This window comes from Pristiophorus japonicus, chromosome 16, assembly GCF_044704955.1.
Source record: "Pristiophorus japonicus isolate sPriJap1 chromosome 16, sPriJap1.hap1, whole genome shotgun sequence".
NCBI lineage: Eukaryota > Metazoa > Chordata > Chondrichthyes > Pristiophoridae > Pristiophorus > Pristiophorus japonicus.
This window is the reverse complement of record NC_091992.1, coordinates 3,822,312-3,834,755: the sequence shown is the minus strand read 5'-3', so window position 1 is coordinate 3,834,755 and position 12,444 is coordinate 3,822,312. Positions and strand designations below refer to the sequence as shown.

The following is a 12,444-nucleotide window of genomic DNA, read 5'->3' as shown; positions in this document are numbered from 1 at the left end:
TCCGACAGTGCGGCACTCCCTCAATACTGCCCCTCCGACAGTGCGGCATTCCCTCAATACTGCATCTCCGACAGTGCGGCACTCCCTCAATACTGCCCCTCCGACAGTGCGGCACTCCCTCAATACTGCCCCTCCGACAGTGCGGCACTCCCTCAGTACTGCCCCTCCGACAGTGCGACACTCCCTCAGTACTGCCCCTCCGACAGTGCGGCACTCCCTCAGTACTGCCCCTCCGACAGTGCAGCGCTCCCTCAGCATTGCACTGGAGTGTCAGCCTAGATTTATTTTTGTGCTCAAGTCCCTGGAGTGGGACTTGAACCCACAACCTTCTGACTCAGAGGCTATCCACTGAGCCACAGCTGACATTCGATAGCACTTTTAACATAGTAAAACGTTGCAAGGCGCTTCACACGAACGTCATCAAACAAACATTTGACACCGAGCTGCACAAGGAGATATTAGGGCAGGTGACTAACAGCTTGGGCAAAGTGGGAGGTTTTAAGGAGGCTTTTAAAGGAGGAGAGAGAGGCGGAGAGGTTTAGGCAGGGAGTTCCAGAGCTTGGGGTCCAGGCAGCTGAAGGCACGGATGGCAATGTGGGGTGGCGGGGTGGGGGGGGTGGGGGGGAATTAAAATCAGGGTTGTGCCAGAGGCTGGAATTAGAGGAGTGCAGAGATCTCGGTGGGTTGTGGGGCTGGAGGAGATAACAGAGATAGGGAGGGGCGAGGGCCATGGAGGGATTTGAAAACAAGGATGAGAATTTTGAAATCGAGGCATTGCTGGACTGGGAGCCAATATAGGTCAGCGAGCACAGGGGGTGATGGGTGAATGGGACTCGGTGTGAGTTAGGACACGGGTCAGTGAGCACAGGGGGTGATGGGTGAGCGGGACTCAGTGCGAGTTAGGACATGGGACAGTGAGCACAGGGGGTGATGGGTGAGCGGGACTTGGTGCGAGTTAGGACACGGGGCAGTGAGCACAGGGGGTGATGGGTGAGCGGGACTCGGTGCGAGTTAGGACAAGGGACAGTGAGCACAGGGGGTGATGGGTGAGCGGGACTTGGTGCGAGTTAGGACACGGGGCAGTGAGCACAGGGGGTGATGGGTGAGCGGGACGGTGCGAGTTAGGACACGGGGTCAGTGATCACAGTGGGTGATGGGTGAGCGGGACTTGGTGTGAGTTAGGACACGGGTCAGTGAGCACAGGGGGTGATGGGTGAGCGGGACGGTGCGAGTTAGGACACGGGGCACAGGGGGTGATGGGTGAGTGGGACTCGGTGCGAGTTAGGACACGGGGCTGCCGAGGTTTGGGATGAGCTGAAGTTAATGGAGGGTGGAAGCAGTTTGGAAGAGGATATGGGACTCAGGTCAGGGTCAGCATCAACTCATTCAAGGGATTCATTCAGAGATTTTGTGGCAGGAAGTTCCTCTTCGGGCCGCCAGGTGGCGCCCGTGCCCTTTCTGTTGCAGGCTCTGCGGCTGGCGTGTCTGCTCTTGGCCGCGAGTGGCGCTCGTTGGCCTTGGATGGTCCTCCGGCGGGCGCGGCGGGGCTGCTCTTGCCCGTGAGGCCGCTCGTTGGTTGCGATGGCGGCGGTGCAGGGCCTGCGGCTGAGCGCGGAGCCCGAGGCCGAAGCGGCGGGGCCCGGCTCACACCCCCAGCCCGAGCCCGAGCGGGAGCGGGAGCGGGAGGAGGAGCCGATGGAGGTGGAGGAGGGGGAGATCGAGCCCGAGAAACTGCCGCCCGTGCTGGTGCGGCGCTCGCTCCGGGGCCTGATCCCGGTGAGGAGGCGGCGGGGCCTAGGCTGGGGGAGGGTGGGTGGGGGGGACAGGCCGAGGCCTGAGGCCCAGCGGGAGCGGCGCATCCGCGAGCCCCGGGCTCCGGGCGGCGAAAGGAGAGCGGGCGGCGCCGCACCCCATGGCCGAATAGCCCGCGGTCTGGAGGGGCAGTACTGAGGGAGCGCCGCACTGTCGGAGGGGCGGTACTGAGGGAGTCGGAGGGGCAGTACTGAGGGAGTCGGAGGGGCAGTACTGAGGGAGCGCCGCACTGTCGGAGGGGCAGTACTGAGGGAGTCGGAGGGGCAGTACTGAGGGAGTCGGAGGGGCAGTACTGAGGGAGCGCCGCACTGTCGGAGGGGCAGTACTGAGGGAGTGCCGCACTGTCGGAGGGGCAGTACTGAGGGAGTGCCGCACTGTCGGAGGGGCAGTACTGAGGGAGCGCCGCGCTGTCGGAGGGGCAGTACTGAGGGAGCGCCGCACTGTCGGAGGGGCCGTCTTATGGATGAGACTTTAAATCGAGGTCCCCCTCTCGCGGGTGGATGTAACAGATCCCAGGGCACTATTTTGAAGAAGAGCAGGGGAGTTATCCCCGGTGTCCCGGGGATGATATTCATTCCTCAGTCAGCATCTCTAAAACATGATCTGGTCATTATGTTTGTGGGAGCTTGCTGTGCACAAATTGTCGGTAGTGTTTCCCACGTTACATCAGTGACTACACTCCAAAAAGTACTTCATTGGCTGTAAAGCGCTTTGGGACATCCTGAGGTTGTCTATAGAAACGCCTGGCTTCACACTGGCCTTTTATTTACAGCCTCAGTTAATGTGTGCAGAGCTGGTTTAGGGTTTAGTGACCGGGATAACTGCGAGAAGCTGAGTGGGAACGAGCAGAGGTAAAATTGGAAAACCTAAAAAGTGCAAAGACGAGTTAATGTTTGGGACCAACTGTTACCCCGCTCGCATGTTGTGCTCCAACAACACCGTGTCGGGAGTTTTGTGAGCCGTGCCGTGTGGGGACTGTGGACCTCTGGGTCCCAAAGCTCTCCCCACGGGGGCTTTTCCTCACCTCATGTCAAGGTCCGTTGTAGACGCATTGATCGAGATCGATCGCTGTGATTGGTCAACAGCTCCATTATCGTTGGATCATGGGACTATCAGGATGATGGTAGAGGGTGAACTCAGTGGGCCTTGTCTAGCATTTCCTATGTTCTTGATAGAAAGATGTCCTTCTGCAAGAAATAGAAAGCTAGTATGCAGGTACAGCGAGCAATAAGGAAGGCAAATGGCATGTTGTCCTTTATTGCAAGGGGGTTGGAGTATAAGAGTAAGGAAGTCTGGCTACAATTGCACAGGGCTCTGGTGAGACCACACCTGGAGTACTGTGCACAGTCTCGGTCTCCGTATCTAAGGAAGGATATACTTGCCTTGGAGGCGTACAACGGAGGTTCACTAGATTGATTCCTGGGATGAGAGGCCTGTCTTATGAGGAGAGATTGAGTAGAATGGGTCGATACTCTCTGGAGTTTAAAAGAATGAGAGGTGATCTCATTGAAACATGTCAGATTCTGAGGGGGATTGACAGGGTAGATGCTGAGAGGTTGTTTCCCCCGGGCTGGAGAGTCTAGAACCAGGGGTCACAGTCTCAGGATAAGGGGTCGGCCATTTAGGACTGAGACGAGGAGGAATTTCTTCACTCAGAGGGTGGTGAATCTTTGGTGGATGTTGAGTCTCCGAATATTTTCAAGGCTGTGATCGATAGATCTTTGGACTCTAGGGGAATCAAGGGATATAGAGATCGGACAGGAAAGTGGAGTTGAGGTTGATGATCCGCAGGCTCGAGGGGCTGTAGGACCCACTCCTGCTCCTAATTCTTGTGCTCTAATACTTTCTGTACCTGTGTACTCGCTTTTAGTGATGTTGTCCTACCCTCAAATCCCTTTGCTCCGCCACAGCTCCTGATCTCTCCCCATTTAGAATATAAGGAAAGGGAAACCAAGATGGTAAAGACAAGCCAGATGGATCTTGGTGTTTTCCCGTACAGCATGTTCCTATTTTTGGTTTTCTTGCATTTATGTGCGAGCAGCGTGCTGCTTCCTCCTGCTTGGTGAGTGTGACCTAAACCACACAAACTGGCACACACCATGCCGCAAGCCCCGTTTAACTAGGTCGAATCAGAGAATCTTGAGCATATTTCCACAGGGGAGTGTGATTAGAAGCTGCAGTCGAAAAGTACTGGCACAGCCATGGTGGGCTGCACTGTCGTTCTGAAAACCACACCGGGGTCTCCATTGCAAACAAAAATTATTTAAAAAAAAAAGCTAGTCTGGCAGTAAGTGGGTTAAGTGTTTGCAATCACAAGACAGATTCTCTCGTAGCATTGTCATTGTAGGGTAATTCAGAGTGGCTCCTGTATATAGAAACATGAGGAGGCCATTCAGCCCTTGAGCCTGTTTCACCATTCAGTCAGATCATGGCTGGTCTGCGACCTAACTCCATTTACCCGCCTTCGCTCCGTATCCCTTGATACGTTTACCCAACAAAAATCTGTCGATCTCGGTCTTAAATTTCAATTGACCCCCAACATCACAGCCTTCTGTGGAGGGAGGGAGTTCCACATTTCCACCATAGAGTCATTACGGTACCGAGGAGGCCATTCGGCCCATCGAGTCCATGCCGGCCCTCTGTCGAGCAATGCAGTCAGTCCCATTGCCCCGCTCTATCCCCAGAGCCCTGCATGGTTATTTCCCTCAAGTGCCTATCCAATGTCCTTTTGAAATCATTGATTGTCTCCGCTTCCACCCCCCTCGTCGGCAGTGAGTTCCAGGTCATTACCCACCATCATCATGGGCGGTCCCTCGAATCGAGGATGACTTACTTCCACGCCAAAAAAGTGATGAGTTCACGGGTGTTTCAATGAAGGACCTAATATTCCAGATCCCGAAGGGTGGAAGATGCCTGTGCGTGGATTATTTTTCACGTGTGGTGGCCGTTGCACACCAGCCACCGCACGGGCTTGACAGAGCGAGGTCTTGGTCCAGTGACAAGGATTAACCAGGACGACTGGCGACCTGCTCTGCTGCACAGACCTAGTGCACCCACATATCGCAGTGTGGGCTGGCCCCGTGCTGCCCCTGGGCCCTCGCCTCTCCTGGGCCCCGATCACGTCCCTCTGCTCGTTTCAGGCGTTGGTCACCCCACAGATTAAAAGGGTACAGGAGGATAGGGAATGGGTGACCGTCGCACACAAGAGTATGGCGAGGCAGGTAGTGCAGGAGTCCCCTGAGGCTACCCCGCTCTCCAACCGGTTCTCTATTCTGACTACTGGCGAGGGCGGTGATGCCTCTGGGGATTGCAGCCAGGGCCAAGTCCACAGCACCGTGGGTGGCTCAGCTGCACGGGGACAGCAAACGTGACATCAGGATGGTGTGTTGCCGCCCTGGTGCAAGGGTCAATGATGTCACTGAGCGACTGCAGGGCAGTCTGGGGAGGGAAGGGGAACAGCCAGTGGTTGTGGTCCACATTGGTACCAACGACATCGGTAGAAAGAGGGGTGAGGTCCTGAAAGCTGAGTTTAGGGAGCTAGGAGTAAGATTGAAAGCCAGGACCTCAAAGTTGGTAATCTCGGGATTACTGCCAGTGCCACGTACTAGTGAGGATAGAAATAGGAAGGCTAGTCAGATAAATACGTGGCTGGGGCATTGGTGTAGGAGGAAGGCCTTTAGTTTCCTGAACAATTGGGACCGCTTCTGGGGTAGGTGGGACCGGTACAAGTCGGACAGGTTACACCTCAACAGAGACGGGACCAATGTTCTCGCGGGTGGTTTTGATAGTACGGTTGGGAGGGCTTTAAACTAGCTTGGCAGGAGGATGGGAACCCAGGAGAGGGCTCTGAGCTAGTTAGAGTGGGTGAGAGCTCAGATGAACAGGACCCCAAGAAAGAATGCAAAAGGCAGGAGGCAACAGAGCAGAGTAGCACTGGGGTAAGTGTAAACCACAAGGTGATAGGAAGGGACAATATGTATGTATATAAAGGGGCTGCAGGAGGGGTCAAACTAAAAATCATGGTTTAAAAACTAGTATTAAAACACTCTACCTAAACGCACGCAGCATTCGAAACAAAGTAAATGAGTTGACGGCACAAATCATTACAAATGGGTATGATTTGGTGGCCATTACAGAAACGTGGTTGCAGGGTGGCCAAGACTGGGAATTAAACATACAGGGGTATCTGACAATTCGGAAAGATAGACAAGAAGGGAAAGGAGGTGGGGTAGCTCTGTTAATAAAAGATGATATCAGGGCAGTTGTGAGAGACGATATTGGCTCTAATGAACAAAATGTTGAATCATTGTGGGTGGAGATTAGAGATAGTAAGGGGAAAAAGTCACTGGTGGACGTAGTTTATAGGCCCCCAAATAATAACTTCACGGTGGGGTGGGCAATAATCAAGGGAATAATGGAGGCATGTGAAAAAGGAACGGCAGTAATCATGGGGGATTTTAACCTACATATCGATTGGTCAAATCAAATCGCACAGGATAGCCTTAAGGAGGAATTCATAGAATGCATACGGGATTGTTTCTTAGAACAGTATGTGACAGAACCTACAAGGGAGCAAGCTATCTTAGATCTGGTCCTGTGCAATGAGACGGGAATAATAAACGATCTCCTAGTAAAAGATCCTCGGAATGAGTGATCACAGTATGGTTGAATTTGTAATACAGATTGAGGGTGAGGAAGTAGTCTCTCAAACGAGCGTACTATGCTTAAACAAAGGGGACTACAGTGGGATGAGGGCAGAGTTGGCTAAAGTAGACTGGGAACACAGACTAAACGGTGGCACAATTAAGGAACAGTGGAGGAATTTTAAGGAGCTCTTTCATAGTGTGCAACAAAAATATATTCCAGTGAAAAAGAAGGGCGGTAAGAGAAGGGATAACCAGCCGTGGATAACCAAGGAAATAAAGGAGAGTATCAAATTAAAAACCAATGTGTATAAGGTGGCCAAGGTTAGTGGGAAACTAGAAGATTGGGAAAATTTTAAACGACATCAAAGAATGACAAAGAAAGCAATAAAGAAAGGAAAGATAGATTACGAAAGTAAACTTGCGCCGAACAGAAAAACAGATAGTAAAAGCTTTTACCGATATGTAAAACGGAAAAGAGTGACTAAAGTAAATGTTGGTCCCTTAGAAGATGAGAAGGGGGATTTAATAATGGGAAATGTGGAAATGGCTGAGACCTTAAACAATTATTTTGCTTCGGTCTTCACAGTGGAAGACACCGAAACCATGCCAGAAATTGCTGGTCACAGTAATGTGGGAAGGGAGGACCTTGAGACAATCACTATCACTAGGGGGGTAGTGCTGGACAGGTTAATGGGATTCAAGATAGACAAGTCCCCTGGTCCTGATGAAATGCATCCCAGGGTATTAAAAGAGATGGCGGAAGTTATAGCAGATGCATTCGTTATAATCTACCAAAATTCTCTGGACTCTGGGGAGGTACCAGCGGATTGGAAAGCAGCTAATGTAACGCCTCTGTTTAAAAAAGGGGGCAGACAAAAGGCAGGTAACTATAGGCCGGTTAGTTTAACATCTGTAGTGGGGAAAATGCTTGAAACTATCATTAAGGAAGAAATAGCGGGACATCGAGATAGGAATAGTGCAATCAAGCAGACGCAACATGGATTCATGAAGGGGAAATCATGTTTAACTAATTTACTGGAATTCTTTGAGGATATAACGAGCATGGTGGATAGAGGTGTACCGATGGATGTGGTGTATTTAGATTTCCAAAAGGCATTCGATAAGGTGCCACACAAAAGGTTACTGCAGAAGATAAAGGTACGCGGAGTCAGAGGAAATGTATTAGCATGGATAGAGAATTGGCTGGCTAACAGAAAGCAGAGAGTCGGGATAAATGGGTCCTTTTCGGGTTGGAAATCGGTGGTTAGTGGTGTGCCACAGGGATCGGTGCTGGGACCACAACTGTTTACAATATACATAGATGACCTGGAAGAGGGGACAGAGTGTAGTGTAACAAAATTTGCAGATGACACAAAGATTAGTGGGAAAGCGAGTTGTGTAGAGGACACAGAGGCTGCAAAGAGATTTAGATAGGTTAAGCGAATGGGCTAAGGTTTGACAGATGGAATACAATGTCGGAAAGTGTGAGCTCATCCACCTTGGGGGGGGAAAAAAACAGTAAAAGGGAATATTATTTGAATGGGCAGAAATTACAACATGCTGCGGTGCAGAGGGACCTGGGGGTCCTTGTGCATGAAACTCTTTTAGGATAAAAGTACACTAGCTCCTTCGAGCCAGAAATGAACCAGCGACCTAAGGATGACTTTGCTGAGTATTCCACTACAATCCTCCGCTCTACCAACTGAGCTATCGAAGGGAAGCATGAAACTCTTTTTGGAAGCCTACTGCATCTGGTATTCCCAGGCAGTCTCCCATCCAAGTACTAACCAGACCTGACTCTGCTTGGCCTCCGAGATCAGACGAGATCGGGCATTTTCAGACTTGAATCCCAAAAAGTTAGTTTGCAGGTGCAGCAGGTAATCAGGAAGGCGAATGGAATGTTGGCCTTCATTGCGAGAGGGATGGAGTACAAAAGCAGGGAGGTCCTGCTGCAACTGTACAGGGTATTGGTGAGGCCACACCTGGAGTACTGCGTGCAGTTTTGGTCACCTTAATTAAGGAAGGATATACTAGCCTTGGAGGGGGTACAGAGACGATTCACTAGGCTGATTCCGGAGATGAGGGGGTTACCTTATGATGATAGATTGAGTAGACTGGGTCTTTACTCGCTGGAGTTCAGAAGGATGAGGGGTGATCTTATAGAAACATTTAAAATCATGAAAGGGATAGATAAGATAGAGGCAGAGAGGTTGTTTCCACTGGTCGGGGAGACTAGAACTCGGGGGACAGCCTCAAAATACGGGGGAGCCAATTTCAAACCGAATTGAGAAGGAATTTCTTCTCCCAGAGGGTTGTGAATCTGTGGAATTCTCTGCCCAGGAAAGCAGTTGAGGCTAGCTCATTGAATGTATTCAAATCACAGATAGATAGATTTTTAACCATTAAGGGTTACGGGGAGCGGGCGGGTAAGTGGAGCTGAGTCCACGGCCAGATCAGCCATGATCTTGTTGAATGGCGGAGCAGGCTCGAGGGGCTAGATGGCCTACTCCTGTTCCTAATTCTTATGTTCTTATGTACAATCTCTCGCCGCTTCTTTGCCCTGACCTCGCCGCTCCTGCTGTACCTGCCCACGCTCCAATCACCGACCTGGACCTTGGTGATGTCACTCTTCGCTGCCGTGCCCTCCTGCACCAGCTCACGTCACTCGCTGCGTGAAACAGTTCTTCCTCACGTCCCCCCTGTATCTCTTGCACAGAATCTTAACCATCCTTTGTGCTTCCTGATGTCACTCCAAAATGGCCTGGCTCTAATTTTAAGATTGTGACCTCTTCTCCTAGAGGAAATTGTTTTTCTCACGATATAACTTGTGCATGAGGTCTGTTAAGCGTTTGCATTGATGATCCAGGCATTGGCCATCTGTGCGAGCCTCGTCTCTACTGTCCGTGTCCTGTGTGTAACTCTCTAACAAAGAGTGGTAAACCCCCAGTGTGTTACAGGCAGCAGGGAGTGATGTGAACACTTGTAACACGTTGCAGATCAGAATCCACCTCTCGGCTCGCACAACAGCTGTGTACAAAGTGCAGGGAACTTGCTATCTCTCCACGTGCCCTCACTGCTTGCAGTTAACACTGCAGGTCTCCTGGCTCAGGCTGGGGGACATTCCTTGAACAATGTCGTCCACCCTCCATAAACTTCAGCTCATCCAAAACTATGCTGCCCATGTCCTAACTCGTACCGAGTCCCGCTCACCCATCACCTCAGTGCTCGCTGCCCCTGTGTCCTAACTCACACCGAGTCCCGCTCACCCATCACCTCAGTGCTCGCTGCCCCTGTGTCCTAACTCACACCGAGTCCCACTCACCCATCAGCTCAGTGCTCGCTGCCCCCGTATCTCGCTCACCCATCACCCCCTGTGCTCACTGCCCCGTGTCTTAACTCGTACCGAGTCCCACTCACCCATCACCTCAGTGCTCGCTGCCCATGTCCTAACTCGCACCCAGTCCCGCTCATCTATCACCTCCTCTGCTCGCTGCCCCGTGTCCTAACTCACACCGAGTCCCGCTCACCCATCACCCCCTGTGCTCACTGCCCCGTGTCCTAACTCTCACCGAGTCCCGCTCACCCATCACCTCAGTGCTCGCTGCCCCGTGTCCGAACTCACACCGAGTCCCGCTCACCCATCACCCCCTGTGCTCGCTGCCCCGTGTACTAACTCGCACCGCGTCCCTCTCACCCATCACCCCCTGTGCTCACTGACTCGTGTACTAACTCGCACCGCGTCCCGCTCACCCATCACCCCCTGTGCTCACTGCCCCGTGTCCTAACTCGCACCAAGTCCTGCTCACCCATCACCCCCTGTGCTCACTGACCCGTGTACAAACTCGCACCGCGTCCCACTCACCCATCATCCCCTGTGCTCACTGACCCGTGTACTAACTTGCACCGCGTCCCACTCACCCATCACCCCCTGTGCTCACTGACCCGTGTACTAACTCACACCGAGTCCCCCTCACCCATCACCCCCTGTGCTCGCTGATCCGTGTACTGACTCGCACCGAGTCCCGCTCACCCATCACCCCCTGTGCTCACTGACCCGTGTACTAACTCGCACCGAGTCCCTCTCACCCATCACCTCAGTGCTCGCTGCCCCGTGTCCTAACTTGCACTGAGTCCCGCTCACCCATCACCCCCTGTGCTCACTGACCCGTGTACTAACTCGCACTGAGTCCCGCTCACCCATCACCCCCTGTGCTCGCTGCCCCGTGTCCCAACTCGCACCGAGTCCCTCTCACCCATCACCTCAGTGCTCGCTGCCCCGTGTCCTAACTTGCACTGAGTCCCGTTCATCCATCACCCCCTGTGCTCACTGACCCGTGTACTAACACGCACCACGTCCCACTCACCCATCACCCCCTCTGCTTGCTGACCCGTGTCCTAACTCGCACCGAGTCCCACTCACCCATCACCCCCTGTGCTCACTGTCCCGTGTCCTAACTCGCACCGAGTCCCGCTCACCCATCACCCCTTGTGCTCACTGCCCCGTGTCCTAACTCGCACCGAGTCCCGCTCACCCATCACCCCCTGTGCTCGCTGCCCTGTGTCCTAACTCGCACCAAGTCCCGCTCACCCATCACCCCCTGTGCCCCGTGCCCTAACTCGCACCGAGTCCCGCTCACCCCCTGTTCTCACTGTCCCGTGTCCTAACTCGCACCGAGTCCCGCTCACCCATCACCCCCTGTGCTCACTGTCCCGTGTCCTAACTCGCACCAAGTCCCACTCACCCATCACCCCCTGTGCCCACTGCCCCGTGTCCCGCTCACTCATCACTCACTGTCCCGTGTTCTAACTCACACCAAGTCCCACTCACCCATCACCCCATGTGCTCGCTGCCCCATGTCCTAACTCGCACCAAGTCCCGCTCACCCATCACCCCCTGTGCCCCGTGCCCTAACTCGCACCGAGTCCCGCTCACCCCCTGTTCTCACTGTCCCGTGTCCTAACTCGCACCGAGTCCCGCTCACCCATCACCCCCTATGCTCACTGTCCCGTGTCCTAACTCGCACCGAGTCAAGCTCACCCATCACCCCCTGTGCTCACTGTCCCGTGTCCTAACTCGCACCAAGTCCCACTCACCCATCACCCCCTGTGCCCACTGCCCCGTGTCCCGCTCACTCATCACTCACTGTCCCGTGTCCTAACTCACACCAAGTCCCACTCACCCATCACCCCATGTGCTCGCTGCCCCATGTCCTAACTCGCACCAAGTCCCGCTCACCCATCACCCCCTGTGCCCCGTGCCCTAACTCGCACCGAGTCCCGCTCACTCCCTGTTCTCACTGTCCCGTGTCCTAACTCGCACCGAGTCCCGCTCACCCATCACCCCCTATGCTCACTGCCCCGTGTCCTAACTCGCACCGAGTCAAGCTCACCCATCACCCCCTGTGCTCACTGTCCCGTGTCCTAACTCGCACCAAGTCCCACTCACCCATCACCCCCTGTGCCCACTGCCCCGTGTCCCGCTCACCCATCACTCACTGTCCCGTGTCCTAACTCACACCAAGTCCCACTCACCCATCACCTCCTGTGCTCGCTGACCCGTGTCCTAACTCGCACCGAGTCCCGCTCACCCATCACCCCCTGTGCTCGCTGACCCGTGTCCCAACTCGCACCGAGTCCCTCTCACCCATCACCCCCTGTGCTCGCTGACCCGTGTCCTAACTCGCACCGAGTCCCGCTCACCCATCACCCCCTGTGCTCGCTGCCCTGTGTCCTAACTCGCACCGAGTCCCGCTCACCCATCACCCCCTGTGCTCGCTGCCCCGTGTCCTAACTCGCACCGAGTCCCGCTCACCCATCACCTCCTGTGCTCACTGCCCCGTGTCCTAACTCGCACCGAGTCCCACTCACCCATCACCCCCTGTGCCCCGAGTCCTAACTCACACCGAGTCCCCCTCACCCATCACCTCCTGTGCTCGCTGACCCATGTCCTAACTCGCACCGAGTCCCGCTCACCCATCACCCCCTG

The 12,444-nt window shown here is 54.0% G+C and overlaps 1 protein-coding gene, 1 non-coding gene and 1 pseudogene across 4 annotated transcripts in view; 1 reads left to right on the top strand and 2 right to left on the bottom strand.

The window, feature by feature from the left end:
- The first annotated feature begins 1,552 nt into the window (after positions 1-1,552).
- ncbp3 (nuclear cap binding subunit 3) overlaps positions 1,553-12,444 on the top strand; it is a 59,031-nt gene continuing 48,139 nt past the window's right edge. For all 3 annotated transcript variants that reach the window (XM_070856899.1, XM_070856898.1, XM_070856897.1), the window contains exon 1: positions 1,553-1,776. In XM_070856899.1, the coding sequence (XP_070713000.1) occupies positions 1,582-1,776 (195 nt within the window). In that variant the 5' untranslated portion in view covers positions 1,553-1,581. The remainder of the gene's footprint in view (positions 1,777-12,444) is intronic.
- On the bottom strand, positions 8,084-8,175 carry trnay-gua (transfer RNA tyrosine (anticodon GUA)). Its single transcript is given in 2 exon segments — positions 8,084-8,119; positions 8,139-8,175. It is a non-coding gene; the product is annotated as a tRNA-Tyr (tRNA).
- On the bottom strand, positions 8,198-8,316 carry LOC139227339 (5S ribosomal RNA; annotated as a pseudogene).